Genomic DNA, 23,952 nt, shown 5'->3' with positions numbered 1-23,952 from the left:
TGATAAATTAAAAAACACAGGTGATAATAATTTGGGGGGAATTTGATATTAATTAAATACTAAAATTTCATTTAATTTGTTCATAAATTTGCTTTATTTAATTTCACTTGAATTTTATTTTTTTTTTAGAATGTTTTTTAAAATTTTCAATAGCTCTAATAGTCTAATGAAACGACCTATTACATTGACCATAGTTTTTGCCAATTAAATATTTTTTATTTTTTCAAGTCTATATAAATTTAAATTCAGTCACTTGGATATAAACATATATCCTCATGAAGAGAAAAAACAAATACATAAACTGAATTGATACTGAACAATTAATTTGACATTTGATTTATTTAGTTATTTATTTATAATAAATATATAATTTGAATTATCGATTTTAAATTGAACACTTGTTTTTTTTTTTTGTTAATCTCTTTTTACAATTTTGATTATATTTTTAAAATACTCTTTACAACAAATATAGATATTGAACAATTTTTTTTTTATTAATATTGAAATTTTAATTTGATTTTTTCTTTTGTTTATTTAACAGTCATTATTGTTAAATTTTTTTTTATGAACAGTAACATAATCAAAGCAAATTCATGATAGATTTTACATAAAGTTTTTTTTCTTTTTTTTAAATTATTATAATAATACTCTATACATTGATATATTTTTTTTTTCAAATATACTATTTTGATTGACTGTTTGATTTATAACAACAATTAAATTTTTTTCTTTTCTTTTCAGCCTAGCTCTCCTTTTTGTGTTGCATCTCTTTATATTGCATCTCTTTCAAAGTTACTTTACCCATTGAAAAATAATTTTATTCTTTTCTTTTCACAATAAAGTGGAATAACTTTTTGTTTTTATAATTTAAAAACATCTTTTGTTATTAGCTATTATTAAATTATGTATTTGTACATATCAATTAATATATTTATTTATTCTTAAATATAATATATCTTTTAATGAGTATTAATAATTTATAATTGTAATAAATATCGCCTTTTTTTTAAATATATATTTTTTATACATTTTTTTTCTTTTAATCAACAATAAAAGAAAGTCGTTTTTTATTTTATAATAAATTTTTTTTTCACTAAAAAAAAGAATGTACAGTTTATATTAAATTATTATTTTTCTTTTTTAAATTCTATATAGTATTGACATTCGTTGATTGAATAAACTTTTTGATAAATTTTTCAATTACTTTTTAACAAGAAAATCTATTAAATATTTTTTTTCTTTTTTTTTTATATTTTAAATTTCTTTTATACAATTCTCGAAGAAAGAATTATAATTTAATCATCGAATATTTTTCGTTTTTATTTTTTTTCCATTCTATTGTCTCAGTATAGTCAGGCATACAAAAAAAATAATAATAATAAAAATAAAAAAATAACTTTACAATGAAGGAAAAATTTAAAATACCTGACATTCCTGGATTTTTATATATATATATTAAAGCTTAAGCTCTTTTTTATTTATCACTTTATCACGTTGCATCTCGTTTTTTTTTTCGTGCAACAGTTATGCCAATTGATCCACGTATTTTTCTCAATAAATCGATTATTTCAGCAGTTGGCATGTCCTCGACACTCTCATCATTTACCTAGCAAATAAATGAATAAAAAATCATATATATATTTGAATTTCAACGTGACAAACTATGAATAAATATATATAAAATTCAAAAAAATATATAATTTCAAGGATGGTGAATTTATTTACCATAATTAATATGTCGCCTTGTTTCAATCTACCGTCCTTCGCAGCAACACTGTCAGGATGTACAATTGATATTACTGTTGAATTATTTTCATATTGTAAACTAAATCCCAGTCTGCTATTCCAGCCCCTTGTCAGTTCTACCATAAACACCTAAAACAAATTTTACATATTTATTAAATTACTTTGTTATTATTACAAAAAACAAATAACTTAATTTTCAAAAACTTTTATCACATTGTTCATTATGAATTTACTTGAATAATACTACTAGCATGAATAAAATATATATTTAATAAGTAACATAAAATTATTATTTTAATAAAAACAATAATTTAAACTTTTGGAATTTCATGACAATTAATTACAACACAGTTTACAATATGCTCTCAGTATTTCAATTGTAAATAGTTTTTATCAAAGAATTGGAACAATTCCAAACTAGTATGTCTGATGATAAAAATAATAACAATAATGACAAAATATTCTTTATTAAATGACAATAGTTGATTATTTAAAAAAAATAATGAATTATAAAAATTAGTATACGATGTAGTATAATATTAAAAATACGAAATTTTATTGTCTGGTTAAATTGAATGATGACACATTATGTAATCACAAAAAAAAAAAAAAAAATGGCTGAATTCTTTTATTATATTATGATAATTATTATATTATAATATTAATAATTTACCTCGTAACCTTCACGATATTTTAATTCAGTCTTTTTTGTATTATCCTTAATATCCTGTGGATTATTTTTTTCATCATCATCATCAGTAGCAAACATGACACCTTTCCACTTTAAAAGACCTTTACTGCCCACTGGATCTTCACCACAAAATACTTTACCTACAACAATACAATGTCAAATAATTTAAACGTTTTAACGAGATTATCCGCCATATTACAACAGTATATATTCAGTCATGATAAGAATTTATTATCGCAACACCGCGAATGACGTATAGTTTTGTGTTTTGTATATTTGACCAAGAGAATTTAGGTCATGTTCATTGTTTTTTAAATTACTTAAATTTATTCAGGATCATTACATTTAGTTTTCACATTAACACAAGTACAAACGGTTGTTAAATTTAATTTTTAATTATCAAAAAATGTTTATTTTAAAAATAAATAAATAAAAATAAAAAACTTTTTATTTGTAATATTAAAAATAATGATATACTTTTTATTTTATGATAATTCAAATAAATTTCAATTGCATATTTATATGCAAAAAGTTTTCGAAATAACACTTTTAAAAGTAAATTAAAATTAACTGTTGAAAAAAGGTAAAAATTTTATTTTAAAATATGTTAATTTTTATATTATGAATTTTTTTTTTTAATTTTTTCAAATGACATTGTATTATAATTAGTTCAAAAAATATTAAAAGAAAAATTTTAATATAAATAAATTAAAATTTGATTAAGTAATAAAAAAAATTAAAATATATTTTTTGATATAATTAATAAATGAATAATGAATTACCTGGAATGTCTTGATCACTTGAATGACCAATTTTAGTTTTTGTACCATTATCTGTTCCTCCACAAGTTGGATTTGCTGATTGATAAGCTGGATTTTTATAACTAAAAGCACCACTATTATTTCTTAAAGCCATTATTGGTGGCATTGATGCTGGTTCTGTTGGTAGATCACTGTCTTGTATATCATTTAATTCTCTTCTATTATCATCATGATAAACATTTGCAATATTTTCATTTCTATTATCATAATTGATGACAATATTGGTTGTTTGTTCAGGCTCCAAGTTAAATTGAAAATTTGGTTTATCTGTTGGTGCTGATAAATTTAGAAAATTAGGTCGTAGTGGTCGATCATTACTGTCAAAAATATCATATAATGCTGGTGGATCAATAATGTCATCTGGTGTTGCTGCTTGGGAATTTGTTATTTGAGTTTTTATTGAGCATTGATCTGAATCCGAGGTGTCAGCTTGACTTGTTATTGACAATTGAGTTGCATAAATTGGTTCTAAAATAATAAAAATAACACAATTAATAAAAATATAAATAATAAATTTATATAAATAATTTTAACATATTAAAATAATTTTATTGAAATACCTTGTTCTCTTTCACCCGTTGGAGTTCGTGATGCAGGTCTACGAAGTCTTCTTGGTGAGCTAGACAATGTACCAGAAACATGTTGACAATTTGATCCATTCGAAGTGCCTGGGGACAATTTTCTCACAGCCAAATCACACAGCATATCCACTGCTTCTTGTCTGTAAATTATTATAGAATATTTTCTTAATAAATTTTTCATTCAATAAATAAATTGACAGTTGAAAATAAAAATAAAATTTTTTATCGATAAAAAATTTTGGCAACGATAATACATACCTCAAATTTGTTCGTGATGGACGAAGTGGATGATCTGGTTCAGTTGGTGAAAGTGCTGATACTGGTGTTTGTGCCAAGTCTCGATAAAGACGAAGTTTAACTCTTGGACCACATTGTCGTAGTAATGCAACTGCTTCCTCATGGCTCATTGGTGACAAGGGTGAATCATCCACTGCAACAATTTTGTCGCCTGGCTGAATTCTACCATCACTTAAAGCTGGTTCTCTTACTAATGCTCTAACATAATGTCCCAATGCACTACTATCAACTTTTCGTAATGTAAAACCCAAACTTCCACCAACTTTTGTCATTTCAATATCAAATTCCTGTAAAAACAAAAAAATAAAATAACATAAAAATTAATATTTTTCATTATTGATTTATTGCTATTTGTATTTCTTATAAAAATTTATAAATTAAAGTACATAATGATCTTGAAATATGTCATTGACAATTGATATTAATTAAAAGTATTTGTCAAACAATCAATTACCCCACAAGGTTCAATTTGAAGTGGTGGTAATGGATTGAGAATTTTGAGTGGTGGTAAGGATGGATGTTCTCTTCTAAGAGGTGGTGGTGGTGGTACTCCTGGTGGTGATATACAAAGTTCTTCACCAGGCAATCGACATACCAAAAGTTCGACAGTATTTGAAGTTGTTCGTAAAACTTCTAATGCCTCCTGCAATTCATAATAACAATCAAAATAATAATCTTTCTTGTTTTTTATAATAATAATTAAAAAGTTTTTTATTTTTTATTCTCAACAAGTATTTTTTATTTTATTAAAAACAATAATGAAAATTTTATATTTTATTTAAACTTACGTAATTTGTGAGACCGGTAAGTGGTACTCCATTTACCGCAAGAAGAATATCACCGGATTGTAGTTTGTTCGACAATGCCGCTGGTTGTTGTGGAAAAAGTCTTTTAACTCTCACTGGACCTGAACTTCCACCCCCGGATAAACTCAATCCTAGCCCTCGGCTACTTTTTTGTAAAATAACTCGATACGTGCTCTCTGAAATGAGAAAATAAAAAATGTTAAAAAAAAAAAATTCAATCAATTTACTACTATCCTTAGAAACTACCTACATCGTCTTTATTATTTTTATTATTTTTAAATTTATTTTGACAGCTTTATTTATTTAGTATTAATTTTTACACGTGTATTTTTAATATTTATATGATAGATATTTACTTGCTAAATTCAATATTTATTCAATGCTTATTTTTTTGTTATTTTTTATCATTTAAATTATATTATGTTCTTTATTTGTTCCCAGGTTTTTTTTTCGAATTGAATTGAGCCATTCGATGGGTACGGAAGGTCATTCAAGTGACTTTCCGGAGGCAAAGCCGGATATTTAACCAAATCGAATACCTGACATATCGTTCCAACATATTGACAGGTGGATAAAGCTGGTGAATTCAAAACTGATGATAGTTCTGTACAACAAAAGGTAATTTACGTTTTCATGTGTCATGGATGATTTCATTCAATGCTTTATTCTATATACATATTTTTTTTTTTCTACGTTACAAAAATATATAAGCTATATATATATTTATAAATTCGTAAAATGATTACATTCAAAGTTAATGGAGTGAGATAAAATAACTTGAAATATATATTATTATTTTATCATTATAATGTAATTAAAAAATAATTTTTCATTCAATTAGAAATTGAAAAAAAAAGTAAAGAGAAAAAAGCGATTTTTTTTATTTCTTTTTCTTTTAAATTAAAAAAAAAAATTAACGTCAAGTTGAAAGTACTGCTCTACTTATACTTAATATATACATTATTTTAATATACAACTCTTCGAAATATACAAACAAATATCTGAGTTTATAATCTGATAGCAAGTATATTTAAATTGAGCATCTATTAAATTATGAGCATCTAGTCAATCATAAATTGCAATTATATTTTAGAATGAATATCAAGTCTCTCCCGGATGCCATTTACTGACAGTTGAATTTCAGTAAATAATAATAAAAAAAATAATTAATAAAAGAAAGAAAGAAAAAAAAAAAGGGAACGTCAAAATGAAGAAAAATAATACACACATATAATACACACAAGCGAGCTTTAGTAAAATGAAACGAAAATTGCTGTTTACACAGTACAGCGAAAAAAAACAAATCGACATGTCATTTTTTTTTTTTTTCATTTCGATTTATTGTTCTTTCAAGATTGAACTCTAAAAAATCGTCAGCATGGTTTTGACATGTTCAACAAACAAATTCAAGCTTGTAGGTATTTTCATTTCTACATAAGTGTTGTTGTTGTTGCTTTTTTATTTATTTATATATAATTTTTTTTTCATTTACTTCCCTTTTTTTTTCTTTTTTTTTTTTGACTTTTTGACGTTATTTTTGTCACTCGACCGAGTTTGGTGTACGCACATGCCAAATATAAATTGGCGCAAGTCAATTGATCGGATTCACAAGGCTTCAGTATTCACGCTTGATCGAATTGGTGCAATAATGAACGTGCAATACCAATATCGATTACTTTGCCAAATTGCCTTGTATGAGTACATTTTTTTTTTTCCATTTTATTGAATAATTTTTTTTTTTTTTTATTAACTCTTAACATTCTCTTTTATAAATTTTAATTCATATAGCCAATATGATCATATGATATCTGTTTTTTTTTTATTTTATTTTTTAAATTTTTCTTTTATTGAAATATTTGATAATGATCGGTTATTAAAATAGCTTATACATTGAAGATTTTTATTATTTAAAAATATTATTAACTTTAGTGAGGTTAATTTAAAATTGCCACACCCGAATTTCGTAACACATATTTGTGTTTATTGTTCTGTCTTACAATTATTTATTATTATTTTTTTTGAGATGTTTATTTAATTAAAATTAATATTGCAAATTATTAATTTTTTTTTAAGTTTATATTATTTTCTAAATTGGTATCAGTGAAAGTTATCATTTCAAAATTAATGATACTGTTTTTTTTTGTTTTTAAATTTTTTATCGACTAAGTACTTTTATTTTTATTTATTTGAATTGGTTTTTAACAATTTATAATCTTTTATGGTATACTTGAAATAAATAAAATAAAATATAAAACATTTAAAAGTATATTGTCGATAAAGAATTGTTTTCAATTTTTTATTTTTTTGGATTTAAAATATATATAAAATTCTAAAACATTGAACGATATTATCATCATCGACCTCATTTAATACTCTTCTCAAGTAGAGGGTGTTATTCTCCTTCAATTTTCAAGAAATGGGGTAGGAATCGAAGTCTGATTCAATGACGCACACAATATTTTATTGACCGCGTTTTATCACCCAGACTATATATGCAATCAAACAATTTTTTTATACATATTTAAATATTCATATTTTACTATATAGTAAAGTTAATTTATTCATTATATTACAAAAAAAATTAAAAAATATTTTTTTAAAATTAAATTAAACAGTAATGAAAAATATATATTTTTTTTATTTTTAAATTTAATTTTTTAACTATATTTTTTTAAATATAATTTAATTATTATCTTTGCAACTATAACAAGTCAGGAGAATATCATATATGAATAATTCAAAATGAACGAGTCTCTAGTGGTAAAAGTGTTAGAATAAAAAAATAAAAAAAACTATAAAATGAATTTGCAAATAGAGAACGATAACAACCCAAATGCCGGATATGCTGACAACTATGAATTACAGACGAGTTTTTCTATAGACTAAACTAGATAAATGCAAAACTTTACCTGGACAATATGTGAATAGATAAATACACGCACAAAACGAAAGAGTATATCTAAAAGCCAAACGGATTTCCTGATGTAAAATGTCTATCGTTTTTGGTAAACCAATATAAATGCTCAATGCTTATTCTAGTATTCTTGTAAATATATAACAACAAACTGTCATCACAAAATTTATAAAAGTATATAAAAACATAAAGTACAAATATTTTACTACAAAAAAAAATTTTAATAATAATTAAAATTTAGTTTAAATAATTTTTTTTTTAATAAGAGGTTATTATATAATAATTTGAGTAAAATTTCCCATCACGTAAATTAATTTGATTCAGTTTGTTGATTTAAGATTATGTGGAAGGTAATCTTAGGGCATCACCGGAAGGTTAGACAAAAAGGATTGTCCGGACATCCGTTTCTTTGGGTTACGGTTTACTGCCCAAAACACGTTTGAGGTTTAAGACAACATACGGTTGTATAATACAAAAAAACCGTCTATTTAAAATTAAATTTACTTTATTTTATACGGTGAAAATTCAACGTCAATTGCACAAATTATAAAAATATTCACTGTGTGTAACGTGATTTTTTTTTTTTTTTTTTATATTATCGATCAGCAATGGCAAATTGCTTACATGTAATTTATTCATGAAGCCCTTTTTTTTTTCAACAAAAATTTAGTATTCAAAAGCCCATCAATTTAACTGATAGATATTTTTTTTTTTCGATTGTAAATAAATTTATAAATATTAAAAATAAAATTATAGTTGCAATTTTTCGAATAATTTTTTTACATTACTGACATTAAAATGAATTTAAACATGAAATTGAATGGAGAAAAAAAAATTTACTGGATAAAAACTGATGAAAATTGCATGAATAATAATAATAAAAAAAAAAAACCAGAGTGCTTTTGAGTAATTCAATAATTTCACTCGTTTTTTTGTTCAGATGGTTCTATTTGATGATCAAAGACTGAATGTAAATGATAAAACGGATTTTTCAAATAGGATTAGACAAATACTGGTATTATTTTTTTTTATATTCCTTTGAAAAAGAGTTATCAATGAAACAAAAAAAAAAAGTAAAATGATAAATTCAATAGTTTAACATCAATTTAACCCTTTAAAAATAATTAAAGATTTTTTTTTAATGAAAAATTGATTAAAATTAAAAAAAAAAATAATATATGATACAATAATTGTTGAAAATTAAATACCCTCATTTAGTTAAATAGCTTTTCAACAAATAATAATTTGAAAAATAACTCAATTAATATTTTAATTAAATTTTTCATAATTATATTACCATAGATGTGATAAATTTAAATTTAAATTGAGTTGTTACTGAATTTAAATAAAATATATAATTTAATTAAGACATTGAATGTTTAGTTTGTTAAATTAAATTTGTTGAGGACAAGTTTATCGGTTAATTTGTGACAGTAAAGACAAACGTGTTTACATATATAATGTCAAGTAATAATATAAAGATTCAAAGTATTTTTTTTTTTTTTAGTCTAAATTTTGACTTGGGGGAAAAAAACTAAAATGTTTGGGTTATGCCCTTTTGTTTTTTTATATAAAAAATACTTTTAAAAGTTGAACTGATACCTTTTTATTATTACTGCTAAGAATTTGAATTTGACATGTACAATGTTAAGTGAATGAGCAATGAGGTCATGTACTGCATATATGTACACACAAAAGTGGATATCTAGTGACACAATCCCTAAAGCTATATATAAAGCTTAACTCCACACACTAATGAGATACTTGATTATCATTTATGTACATTGCTTTTTAAATTATTATTTTATTCTAAAATGAATTTTTTATTTTTTTGAATTTCAATTACTTAATTAATCATCCTTTATAATTAATTTTTATATAAATTTGTTAAATGGCACTTGTGATAATTGTTCAGAAAAATCTTATGTTTACTTTGATTAAAAAAAAAAAAAAAAAAGCTCAATTGAAATTGCAATTTACTTTTTCTTCTTGTAAAAAAGAAATATTATTTTATTTTTATTTTTTATTCATGCTGGAAATTGAATCTTATAGGTTGTTTTAATCATTTGAATACAAATTTTCTTGCAATTTAAAATAAATTGGTAATATTGATAGCTATGTTTCACTTTTGATTTTTAGTATTTAAAAGGTGTTTTTTTTTTTTTCGTTAAACAAATGACCCAGAGACGCACATTGGGACATACAAGTATATAGGGTGTTGGCCTAGTTTTAGCGAATAAGGAGCACAATGCGCGGACTCAACGATCAATAGTGCATTCTTGACTACTCACATGAGTTTGAACTTGATTTTTATCAGCTGATTCGTATCATATATTTTTGAGATAAATAAAATACAAAATACTTTTTATTAAAATAACAAAAAATAAATTTGTAAATATTTTTTTTATATATTTTTTTAAACAAATAAAATGTCAATCGAAAATTGTAAATAATCTAGCTATCACAACGACCAATTAAAAATAACAAACAATACATTTTTTTTTTTTCAATTTCAAATACAAAAAATTGTAAAGATTAAATTCAAGTTCGTTTTTGTTTTAATTATTTTACCATAATTTAGAAAAAAAAAAGAAAACAAAATCCATAATCTACACATTTATTTTTCATTCTAAATAAAATTCAATAAAATTTATTGAATAAAAAGCTTTCAATGATTTTAAATTCTCATTAAGAAAATTGTTTTTACAATATAAATTAGCCCATTGTTAAATCCATCCATAAATATTTTATACATATTAATTTGAGAATAGAAAAAAAAGGGATTAAACAATGCAGTACCGCAAAAAAATTGCGCACTTGTTTGGGATAGAATAATTACGAAGCATGGAAAACCTGCAGCGGTATAATGCACCGGCACGCGACGGCCTAGATAAAATAGCGTTGTGAGGTCAGCAACACCATACGTTAAATTATAAAAATTAAAATTTAAATATAATAACAATGAAAATAAAAAATTATCAAGTTAATTAAAGAAATTTTTTTTTTTTTTAATAGATATAATACTGTAGATTTAGCTGATTGGATATACCAAGCGAACAAAAAAATAAAAAAAATCGAAATTTCATGCACGTGAATTATATTTGATTGCAATTCATTGTTTACTTATGAATGAGAAAAAAATTAATTTTTAATTTTCAATATAAACCATGTGACATTGAAAGAATAAATAATTAGCTTTTAAAAATTAATTATTTATAGTTTTTTAAACAAATTAAAATACGTTATAGAAATAAAAAAAAATACTAGAAATTTTTCGGTTGACTTGTCATTGATCGTTGGATCTTTCAACAATATACCACTGTAATATTAAACCATAGAAATATTCAGCATCAAAGAACAAAGATCATTCAAACGCTTATTATTGTACAAATTACGCATACTGTGGTATATTTGCCTTTAAATTATCATCAGCATATAGACACTTTAAAATTAAATGCTCTTAAATACAATTGCACATAAACTAAATGTTCGCATGTATATATTTAAATTAACATTATAATTTTACAACAATAGCTCAACACTTTATTTAATTATATTGAAATTTAATTCTCGCTATATGATAATTAATTTACGTTTATATTTTTATTTATATATTTGTTTTTTAAATATTTTTACTAAGAAATTTTTAAAAAATATTTACACAAATGTGTATAGCTATAGTAATGACGTCAGGGTTATCTTTTTTCCTTCTTGATAATTAATTATACGGTTTTTTTTCCAATTTATTTATCTATTTTGTTTATTTTTTAATTTTTTTTTTTTCATAGTAAAATTAATTTTTTATCCTATCATAATTTTTTTTTTTTTAATACTCTTATCAAGAATAATGATAAAAAGGTGAAAGGCATCTTTTATCGTCCTGAAAAATGTCGTTAAATAGAAGTCACAGACCATTGAATGTGAAGGATGTCTTTGTGGCAAGAGCAAAGTAGAAATTTTCTCAAGCTCGACAATGATAATGTGAATGGAAAAAATAAAATTAAAAAAAAAAAAGTAATGAAAAGAAGAAATTATAAAAGTGTCCTTGGTAATTAGTAAAACTGCATTTAGCTTTATTCAAATTTTTGACTAATTTATTTTCTCAACTTATAATTTAATATTAAAGTTTGGAAAAAAAAAAAAATATTAAAAAATTAGTGTCAAAAAACTTTTCTTTTTTTTTATAAAGTCAATATAATTTTAATTTAAAAATAGCAAATTGTCAAATGAAAAACTTACCGGGATTGATAGTGCTAATATCGGGAAGTTGTTGACCAGGTAATGATGGTGGATGTTCATCTTCTGGTGAACGTTCAGAGGCATAGCCTTGATCTTGATGTTCACCAACTAATCGTGTTAATTTAATATCAACTGGACGTTGATCAAATTGACGATTTTTCATAAGTTCACAATTTGGTTTATGAACAACTTTCATTAATAAATCACCATCAACAGTATCAACTATTGTTTGTTGTTGAAATGCTTGAATTGATGATGGATCACACCATTTTGGATCAATTCGTCGTTTTGGCAATGTACCAGATATATCTAAATTATGATTTTTTTCATCAATAAATACACGTGAATACTTGATGCCACTGTCCACAGTATCAATGCTTTGATTTTTTCTTATCAAATCAAAGTTACCATGTTTACAACGTACAAGATCAAGGTCACTATCCTGATGATGTCGTCTGTTTTAAACAAAAAAAAATACCTTGAATTAACTCATGAATTTTTTACGATTATTATTTTTTTTTTTCTTTTATGACAGACATTTTATATTGACAATAAAATTTATTTATATACATTAAGCAACAAATATCACAAGTTTTAAATGTGTATATAAATAAATTAAAATTTAATTGCCAATTAATTTGACTCATAATATTCAATATGACTCATCACTAATCTTTAAATTATTTAATAATTTTATCAATTAATATTACTCTTTTATTTTTATAATTATTAAAAAAATTAATTAAATTATTTACGCATATTTCCAAGTATTTAAAAAATATTCAAATAAATTGTTTACTAATGAATTTAAAAAATATTTACAGTTTTTTTTTACATTTCCAAAAGAGTGTGAAATTATTATTTTTTTTTAATTAAAGCATTCGTGACAGTTTACTCAACGTGTAAATAACTGTCATCAAATCCAGGAAGTCAATAATATTTTTTTAATTGTTGATGTTTTTTTTAGCGGTATGAAAAAATATTTAATGAATGTGCTGAGTTTATGAAAAAACTGAGACTCAGTCAAATGAAAAAATAAATAAAAATAATTTCTTTGGAATAATATTAATAAAGTATAAATAAAAAATTAAATTGAATAATATTTTTAAGATAAAATAAAAATACATATTGATAAAATAATTATATCAAAAAGATTTATTTTTCTATTGTTAATACTAATGTTATGTTATTTTTAAAATAAAGCCATTTGTTATTTACCTCCAGGGGTTACCATCTAAGGATTCTTGTGAACGATGTCTAACAAGATCAAGTGTTCCATTAATTCCATCTGAAAAATGTACCCCATGTGTTCGTTTTTTATGTGGCAATGTACCACCCATATTGCCAACAATTGTATCACAAATAATATCATTATTATTATTATTATTAATAATTGTATCATTTTTTAATGATTCTTTATCATCAAGACTATTTGGTAATGATCCAGATATAATATATCTTTCTTGTGGTCCACTTGAGCATGGCATTAATATTTTACCAACATTATTTAATTTACCTTTTGGATCACATAAATTACCAGATGATTGTGTACGTCTACCAGTCAATCCTTTTTCACTATGTCTACTCAAATTTGAGCCCATTATAGCTCTTTCAATAATTTTATTATTACTCTTATCATAACCAGGACTATTTTCTTTATTTGGATAATTAAAATATTTTTTTATATCACAATTATTTATTTTATATTTTGTTGATATTGGAGTTGATGATGGTAGTGGTGGTAGTGGCGGGGGTGGTGGTGGTCGTCGTTGTTTTTTCGTTGTTATGTCACGTAATTGAGGACGAAAAAATGCTTCTCTTCCTCCTATTTTTGGTGAAACTGACACTTCCTCACCTGAAAATAAAAAATATTTATTGATTTATTTATTGTTTTATATATAAATAATTTTTTTTTTTTATCATGTCTCTCCTCACTGCGGGCAAGTTTCATTTATATTTTATTTTGATAAAATTTTATTATTAACTTTTAAATTTATAATCCATTTAGTATATATAAAAAATAAAAGGGTAGAATTGGATTTTAAAAAATTATCAGATATGTGCTTAGAGTAAAATTTTGAGTTACTATAAAAGCACTAACACATTGTGTATAAAGTAATAACCTTAATAGTAACCATATATACACCACATCAGTGTTTCATGTGGTTTTCTTAAAGTCATTCTTGAACGACCATTTTTTTTTTTGTTCTATCTTATAAAACCAACAAGTTTTAAAAACATTATTTTAGAGTGCACCAAGTCATGAGGTAACAGATGCTGCTGGTAGGATTTGTAAACACGTTATGTCAGCCAAGATATCCTACCAAATTTTTTATATAAAAAATAAAAAAAAATGCGCAAAACACACATTGTATATGCACATATATTTTTTGCTATATGAAAAAAAAAAAAGTATTTAAATTTTTTGCTATCGCACATATGCAGAGAAACTCATTGGATTGTTGAAAGAAAAAAAAAATTATGTTGTGAATTTTTTTTTAAATTTGACCTAGTGCCCTTCATATATACACGAATATTTTTTATTTTGAAAATATGCATTTGTATGGTCTTTTTTTTTCTTTTTCAAAAGCTTATATCTGCAGACTCATTTCCGTAACATGAGACAGTGCACACAGTGACTGATAACTCGAAGAATGTCTGGCAGTTTTAGTTAAGAAAAAGATAAGGTAGTAGTAGAACCACTTTCTTCATGTTCCCTTTTGTTCTTTTTATTTATTTATTTTTTTTTTTTCTTAGATATATACTAATACATAGCTTGATCATTTATCTCTCAACCGAGTCCCTGACACAAAGCAATAAAGTTTTTACCTCATCTTTTATTCTTCAACTCACAAACTACAAAAATATAACATCTAATTCTGTCACGTGTTATCAATAAAACCACTTTTACCTCTGACAAACTTGAAAAAAAAAAAACACGAATTCTTCTTTATCTTTTTTTTAACAACAAACAATAATAAAAAATGTAGAAATTCTTTTGCCATATTATTACTTCAATTATTTAAAAGCGTATAAACACAACTCTCAATTATTTAAAATTATAAAACTTGAATAAAAATTTTTCTTTAAAAAATATTATACAAAATGAGTATTTTTTTTTTTTTCAAAAGTTGATATAAAAATGTGACGAAAGTTTAACGAGACTTTTTTGTTGTAAAGTTGTTGTTAAGATTTTGTAATGTTAAAACTAAAGTTTAAAAAAATCTTAGTAAAGTTGTTTTTATTATTGCTATTTTATTTTTTTTTAGATTGGGGTTGAATATAAAAAGACAATACAAAAAATAAAATAAAAAAATTGATGTACTTGTGTTTAAGACAGTTTGCACACCGTGACGGTATAATTAATTAGAATGTATTGCATGTTATATATATTTGTTTGAAAAATACACACGGTTCGATAAGAACCCATCAAGAAAAAAGATTCATAGCTGTTATTATTTTTTTTTTTCATTCACTTTTTGCTCACATTTATAATAATCTTACTTTATAAATGTAAACAATGTTATTATTTTATTTTTAATCCTTGAAAATTCACAAGAAAAATAATATGTTAAATTATAAAAATATAATTATACATTTATCTTTTAATATAATCAGTATCAAAAAAATATTTAGAAAATCACAAATATATATATTTTAAATATTTTTGTATAAAATGAAAATTTATAATTATTATTTTTCAACATATTTGAAGTATATTTGAAAAGCTCTATTTTCATGTTATTTTAAAAATCCTATTAAAATCATAAAACATATTATTTTTAATCAGATTTTCAAATTTTACAACCAGAAAAATGAAAAATCCATTTAAATTACAAACTTTATTTTTAAATTTTTTATAATTTTCATTTTATTATTATTAAAATGTCTATATAACAATTGTATTTTTTTCTTTTCAATTCATATTTTAAAGTGATAATAAAAACGCGTACAAAAGAGGTATAAAAAATTTATATGAAATATATATTGTTGAATTGATCTTTCAAGTTAAGTATATTAGAGATAATCTTGGCCTTCTGTTGAGCGAGAGACATGAATATATATTGAAATTTTTTTTTTTATTTTATTTTTTATCTGCATATTGCAATTCAAAATGCATATGGCACATAATTTTTATGAAATTTCAATAGTCAGACTGTGTGTATATAGATTTATACAAAAACCATCTGGTCATTGATATCCAAAAAAAAAAAAAAGCAATAAAAATAAATAAAAAAAAAACACTATATATTATATAAAAGATATATTTGCAATGAGACATGTCAATGGCTGTACATATAAATAAAAATATGTACATCAAAAAAAATTTCAATTCAGCAATAGTAATTTTTTTCGATAAAAATAAAAAAAGTATTTGATAATAAATATTTGATAAAAATTTTATTAGACATTTTTTTATTATTATTTATTTTTTCAAAAAATGTTTAATAAAGTATATTTATTATTTGTAAAAAAAAGTTAAATAAAAATTTATCCAATAATTTATCCGAGTGTCCTTGAATATCAATAATTGGTAAATAAATAAATACGACAAACAAATATATATATGTATATATTTGTATAAATTATTTAAATTGACACAAAACGATAAGTTGAATTCTTGTGGGGTGATAGTAGTGTGGGTGGCTTCAACTTGCTTCTGCATATTTTTTTTCTTTCATGACTAGTTACACAGGTTATTTACCATACAACTTTTTTGGAATGTTGTTCACATAATAATTGATAAAATAAAAAATATAAATACCATGGTTTCATATATATTATATCCTTTAACTATTAAAAGACAAAAAATTAAAGTTTAAAAATTATATATAGATATTTTTTAAAGCCATTTAAGACTATTGCTAGTAGTTAAATAAAATAAACACCAAATTCGGTTATTGCATGAGTTAATCAATGTTATTTTTGCGATGAAAAATGTATGTCAATCCCATTTGGATTTATATATATTTATTCAAACTAACTCGTTATAAATTTTTCTTAATATAAACTGTTTTATATCACAATTCAATGATGATTGCTTAATTAAAATTAATAATAGAAAAATGTATTTTAATTTAAAATATATGATCAAATTAAACTCACGCATTTTGGAGTAGAAATTTTTTTTTTTTGTTGGTTGTTTTTATTACTCAGGGGTTCATATTAAAGGACACACACAGGTTGAACAAATCCCTCCAAGCCAATGTGCAAACAAACCATCACTACCAAAGCCAGAACAGGTTGAGACCGTTGAAAAATAACACGAATAATCACTCTCAAATATTCTTTTTCTTTTTTTCTTTTTCATTAATTTATTTTTTACTTTTTATTCTCACCAGACGGAAAAAAAAATAAATAAATAAGTAGAAAACAATCTCAACGACATATCATCACATTGAAAGTTTTTTAAACTATTTTTAAAATTTTGTAATAACTTGATGTTTTTTTATGTAACTTATAAAATACCATACAAGTTTTTTCTTTTTTTTATCAAATATATTATATATTTTTTGTACTGTGATTTTAAGTTGTTGGGCTTGATGCCAAATTCTGATATAATTTCATTGCAATACACTTTTATTCAGGTAAAATAATTCGACGCAATTTAGCATGAAATTGTGGTTTAAAAAAAATAATCCATTTTCGTCATCGTAATAATTAATAGTAATCAATATTATTCAACACTTTGAATTATCAACAAATCATCAATCAATAAACCACTTTTTCAAAAAAGAGTAAATACAAAAATGAATTTATCGATACAAAAATATTCACTGACAAGAAAAAAACCAATATATTCATCACCATTTATCAATATGTATATGAAAAAAAAAAAAAATTATTAAGAGTTATTTTCGATTTAAAAAGAAAAAAAAAACATATACAATTTGTAAAAGCGTCGTCCGACAGGCATGCAGAGCCGTGGTAAACTAAAGACTGAGCTCTCTGAAGCATACAGTTTATCCAGTTGGAAAGGCACAAGGATGATGATGATGATGATTGTGTTGGTGGTTTCTCTCAACAGCCTCCTATACTTTTGTGGCTGTTTTTTTTTTTTTTTAAACATATATACTGTGTGGTTGGCTCGTTTGTTGTGTGTTCGACGAGTACACTTGAAAATTCTCAGTCTTCTTGATGGGGTATATAACATACACGAGTGGTATATATGTTTAAAGAAAAAAAAAAAAAAAACGAGTAAATAATAATAAAAGCAATAAAGAAAAATGAATAAAAGTTGGTGAGGGTGTAAGAAAAAAAAAGAGGGTACCATACTGTTTGTATGTGAATTAAATTCCCCACAAATATTCAGAAAGTATTTCCTTTGGTATTCATGACGTATCATCACATCATAGAACTTGTATGTAGGTTCAATGTTGTGTGTTACTGATTGAGGAAACATTGCCGGATGAATTGCATCGTTATGTCTTGTGAAAATAGTTCAGGATATTAATATAAATTGAAACTATATACTGAATGGTACATCAAGAATCATCATCATATTTTTGTTGATATATTTGTGTGTTGTTATTGTTATTATCATACACCTTGTATGTTTGTAGTTAAGCTGTTGAAATGTTTATTGAATATATAGTTATTTTATTATTTTCATAATATGCAGGTTGAAGAAGCTATGTGTGTATTTGTATATAATATACAGTAGCATGTCATGAACTCACTGACCGTAAATTTTTGACTTATAGAATACGGGTCTTGCTGATTTTTTTTTTTTTTTATGATTTTTATGGTAAAATTAAACGTGATATAGATTTATGAATACTTTCAAGAATATTAAATAATATATATTCATGATTTTAATATTAGTTCAACTTTTAACCTCAGTTAAATGCCTCAATGATTTTTAAAACAGTTTCATAATTTTTGACTGTTATATTCATGAAAATATTAAGTATATATTGTATACTTTATTGAGGTAGAAGATTTGCAAAATTTTGCGACACAATTTTGGGCATTATTTTGTTTATAGTGAATGACAATGTATTTTGTATAGTAGTTTGAGATGAAATTGATGAGACTATATATAGAAACTTTGACTCTGGTGTTAAACGAAATTCAACTGGTTTAAACTTTGAATTTTGATGTACAATAGGGCAACTTGGGTTGCCTTTGATAAGTGTACTTGAGGTCACACTTCTCTAATGTTTCAAACTTTAGTTATGCAACATTTTGTGCAGCATCTTGCTTGTATTTACGATTATCATATGGATACTTAAAATATATAACTAAAGTTGAAAATAAATTATTTTTATATTTTAATTTTTAGGAATTTTAATAGCTTCAAAAAAAACTATATAAACTGCTATTTGGAAGTTTCGAAAACTGTGGATGACAGATTTAAATTTTGAATTAAATAAATATATTCTAGATATACTTATATAAAAAAATTTGGAATTAAAATAAAAAATAAATTTATGGACAGAGTTATTTTATTTTATTTTTTTTTTTTCGATCTGAGTTTGAAGTATCCTGGACTATGTCCAGTGTCAGCAGCTTACTGACTTTTATATTAAAATCTACGATCTATTTATTTTTTAAAAATAAATTTTTTTTTTCTCTTTTTATTATTCAACAATTTACAGACCAAATGAATCAAATTATCGATTTAAAAAAAAAAAATATTTTGTTTAGTTTTAGCTGATGTATATATTTACTATATACTTTCATAAAGTTTTTTTTATTTTTTAAAAATCTGTGCCAAAATTTATATTATTAAGCGAAACATACCTATATATTTTTGGCTTGTATTATTTAAATGTGAAATCATCAGTCGTTTTGATTCAACTAACAGATTATTCATATTTTAAATATTTTTTAAAACCATATTTATGAAATTTATTTATTAACATTATTATTATTTAAACTGACAAATTTAATAAATATAATTTAATTTGAGAAGAAATAAAATACTAAACAAATAAAGTATTCATTTAATAAAATGATTTATAAGAATTTATATTTTATTGAATCTTGTGATTACTACAACTATTATTTTTATAATCACAATGACGTAGATATTTGCTACTGTACACAGTCATGAATCAATCGTAAAATATCCTGTCAATGACTTTACCATGCCACTTGAGAAAAGTAAATATAGCACAAACGACCAAACCAGTTCTTCTCAAAATAACTTTCGCGCATGCATTCTTCAACCGATGGCTAACTTTTTTTTATTTATTCATTTATTTATTTATTTTTTTTGAATCAATGAACTTTTAACAACAAAATAAGTCGTCATTTAATCAAGTAATTATAAAAAATAAACCACATTTTTCATCACCAATTATTTTTCATATCAAAATCTTAGTTTAAAATTATTATTCAATTCTATCATTAAATAAAAAAGGAAAAATCATTCCAAGAATCTTTGATTTAATTAAATTCAATTTACAGATGAAAAAAACAAGCTTTATATGTAGATTAAATAAAAGAATAATTGTATAAATTTATTTGCATGTGACATGAAGCTTATATAAAAAAAAAAAAATCAAGTCACACGATGATTTATGTATAATAAGTACTAGTCTCATATTTATTATACCGGGAAAACAAAAATGAGTAGATTAAAAATAATAATCAGAATTTAAAAAAAAAAAAAATAATTTATTAGTATAAAGCGTGTGTCAAAGAATTGTTTCAATAAAATTACTTAGCTGTATCATCATCGTCATATCATAAAATTTTTATCTTTTTTTCTTTCTTTCATTGTTATCATCATAATGTTTAGTTTGCATTATTTTATTTGTTTAAATTACGTCTTTAGATATATTTTTTTTATTCGCAAGCGTTTAATGATTACTTGACACATTTATAAAAATAAAAAAAAACTGGTCAAATGGAGTTGATTAACGATGATGGGATGAGCACAATGAACGGAAGTATAGACGGTTGATTTTTCAATGACGAAATATATATAATTTTCTAGGGTAACCGATGTTTGTTTGTTGATTCAGGAAGAAAAAAAAATATAGCCATTGTTAAATGCAAAAAAAAAAAAAATAATAATAAGCAAACTATGAAAAACAAAAGTTGGCTAGAAAAAATAAATATAAATAGGTCAAAATGCATATCGTTTTAAATAATTTCTTTATGTTAAAAAGTGCAGTTTTTTGTTTTAATTTTTTCATATTCAATATTTCACTATATATATTTTTAGTATCATGACATAAAAAAAATATATAGATATTTAAATAATACTCAAATTAAAATTTAATAAATACGTTAATTTTGTTAACATCGAGGTTACTATATTTATTTTTGTAAATAAAAAAATAAAACTGACATGCTCATGACCCAAAAATATATGAAAAAAAAATAAAAATCTTTAAATCTACTGCGCAAAATAAATATTTAGAATAAAAAAATAACAACAATGATATATTATTTAAATTTTATTTATTTTTTCAACTAATTATATAATATTTTATAATTTCGATAAATTACTAGTAATCAAAATTTTTTGAATGAATGATTTTATGTTTTGTTTTTTTTTAAATATATATTTATTAAATGTGCAATGTATATATATGCAAGTGCATTGTCCTGAGACATAGTTTGATCAATGATTTTACCTACACAATAAAAAGATCATGTTAACATACAAACATAAAGTTACTACAGTACTATTATTATAATCGATAGAATATGTTTGGACTGATGGTAGCATAGCAACATCATTTCATATATATACAATAATAAAACGACATTTTATTATTATATTAAACATGCTCTTAGTATTTATCATTATATATAATTTTTTTAAATTTTATTATCACTCATAAATGCTTATAAGCACACAGGTGATAACACTTATCATTATTTAATTTTTTTTTTCTTATTTATCTTAAAGTAAAAAATATAAATTTTAATAGTTTATATATATATTTTATTCATGTAATTTTATTGTTAATAAAATAACAGACATTCATTAAAAGCTCATTAATTTTTCTATTAATTTTATTTATTTAAAAATATACTGTGCAATGGAGAGTTTTTTTAAACGTTTAGATTCACGACATATTTTGACTATAAAAGTTTTTTAAATTACTTGAAAAAATAAATAAAGTAATATTTTGTTAACAGAAAATTCATCGTCCACACTTGAATAATTATATCGTCTTGAAATTTCTATTTTTAATTAAACTGCACAGTATTAAACTTGTTGAAAAATAAATTTTACGATGAAAAAAAAAGTATGTATATATGTATAAGGATATATTGAAAGTGTTAAAGTTAAAAAAAAATTGAAATTAAAAATTATAGTAAAGTGAAATTTAATTGAAATAAGGCTATCATCAATCTGTTCGTTCAACATTTTAAAAATACAAAGTGTAAATCTTAATAGGAAAAAAAAAAACTAAACTTAACAAAAAAAAAAATCCATAAATTATTAAATAATTGATTATTACGTTAATTAATATAATTAATTAAAAAAGAAAAATAATACTTTTATCAAGCAATATAGCCATAATATTGTCACAATTTTAAAAAAAATTTATTTCATAATTTATCAAGTAATGTCATTAAACAACATCTATAGTAGATAAAAAATAAAAATATAAAATTTATTGACATTAGTCATATGATATCTATTGAGTACAACTATGCACCTCTGGTTTTTACGATCGATCGTTATATAACTGATCATTATCACGATGAAAATAAATTTGATATTTTATTGCGGTTCAATTACGAGACACGGTACTGCTCTATAGTATCAAGTAAACGTGAGCAGAATTAAACGGGTCGTGATACTATGCTGAAATGAGACTCAGGAACAAGGGCAATTTTTTTTTTTATTTTTTCATACTCTCCTTTATTTTTTTATGTTATTATTATCATCATCATTGTTTTATTTATAATCTACTGGCCAAAAAACAGAGTAGCCATGAAAGCCTCTCCCTTTTTAGTGACAATTTTTTTCTTTTATTCTATTACATTATTTAAAAAAAAAATAAATATATATAAAAAAATAAAATACTGGTACATATATCGTTACTGTATGCATTTCATGAAAAACCTTGAACTAAAAAATTATCAAAATTTTATTTATTTAAATTATTATGAAGAATATATTTTGAAAAAAAAAAAAAAAAAATTAAAAACTAAATTTATTTTGAATAAATTATTTATTCATTCAGTTTATTTATTAATTAAAATAAATTTATGTTATATGAATACATTGAGAATAATTTAGAGCACCGATAAATTTATTGGTCAAAATTTCAAATCCCTCCCTTGGGAAAATAGCACAGTTCCGAACTTAAGCTCCTTGCAGCAGCATCCAGTACTTTGGATTTATATGAACTTTTGAATTTATATTGTATGTTATGTTAAAGAGACCCAAATCAAGGTTTGAAAATCCTCAACGAGTTCAGTTTGATTCTATATTTTTTTTTTTTAACCTTCGTTTGTGGTTTGGTCGTGACTCATTTGTGCGATACTTCAATGCCGTCGTGGCCGCTCGCGCTTTTTATTATTTTTATTTACGACTATCGTGCTGAGACTCTTGGATAAATTGTTTCAACGTTGTTTTTTTTTTTTTTTTTGTTTGACGGTATTTTATATACCTAATATGTATAGAATATTTATTTTATACATGTTAATGTATGACTCGCCTTGTTCCAGATGATCAATTCCACAACGGAAATAAAATATTAAATCTAAAGTTTCATAATGGTAATTAGAGGAATAATGAAAAATAAATAAAATATTTAAATGAGGAAGTTTGTTAATTATGATAAAACAACACACACTTTTTTGATTAATATATCAAAATATTATTACTGCAAATATAAAAGATTTTATTTTTCATTTTATGATTAAAGAAAAAAAA

At 23.1% G+C, this 23,952-nt stretch overlaps 1 protein-coding gene and 1 long non-coding RNA gene across 5 annotated transcripts in view; one reads left to right on the top strand and one right to left on the bottom strand.

Annotated features, from left to right (window-relative positions):
* LOC122852405 overlaps positions 1-23,952 on the top strand; it is a 38,934-nt gene that overhangs the window by 3,157 nt on the left and 11,825 nt on the right. Inside the window, exon 2 of the long non-coding RNA XR_006373814.1 lies at positions 5,384-5,560. This is a non-coding gene — a long non-coding RNA (uncharacterized LOC122852405). The remainder of the gene's footprint in view (positions 1-5,383; positions 5,561-23,952) is intronic.
* The window catches only part of LOC122852390, a 38,925-nt gene continuing 15,085 nt past the window's right edge, over positions 113-23,952 (bottom strand). Inside the window, exons 1-11 of one of the 4 annotated variants that reach the window (XM_044152157.1) lie at positions 17,202-18,030; positions 13,314-13,950; positions 12,096-12,550; positions 4,925-5,118; positions 4,591-4,779; positions 4,098-4,423; positions 3,819-3,979; positions 3,220-3,726; positions 2,420-2,577; positions 1,726-1,875; positions 118-1,606 (exon numbers count right to left, since the gene is read on the bottom strand). In XM_044152157.1, coding sequence (XP_044008092.1) covers positions 1,490-1,606; positions 1,726-1,875; positions 2,420-2,577; positions 3,220-3,726; positions 3,819-3,979; positions 4,098-4,423; positions 4,591-4,779; positions 4,925-5,118; positions 12,096-12,550; positions 13,314-13,950; positions 17,202-17,205 — 2,898 coding nt within the window. In that variant the 5' untranslated portion in view covers positions 17,206-18,030 and the 3' untranslated portion in view covers positions 118-1,489. Of the gene's footprint in view, positions 1,607-1,725; positions 1,876-2,419; positions 2,578-3,219; positions 3,727-3,818; positions 3,980-4,097; positions 4,424-4,590; positions 4,780-4,924; positions 5,119-12,095; positions 12,551-13,313; positions 13,951-17,201; positions 18,031-23,952 lie in introns of those variants that run through there. The other 3 variants (XM_044152155.1, XM_044152159.1, XM_044152156.1) reach the window with 3 other exon arrangements.

Source organism: Aphidius gifuensis, linkage group LG3, assembly GCF_014905175.1.
Source record: "Aphidius gifuensis isolate YNYX2018 linkage group LG3, ASM1490517v1, whole genome shotgun sequence".
Classification (NCBI taxonomy): Eukaryota; Metazoa; Arthropoda; class Insecta; order Hymenoptera; family Braconidae; genus Aphidius; species Aphidius gifuensis.
Note: the sequence above shows the minus strand (reverse complement) of the source record. Positions and strands in the feature narration are given on the sequence as shown.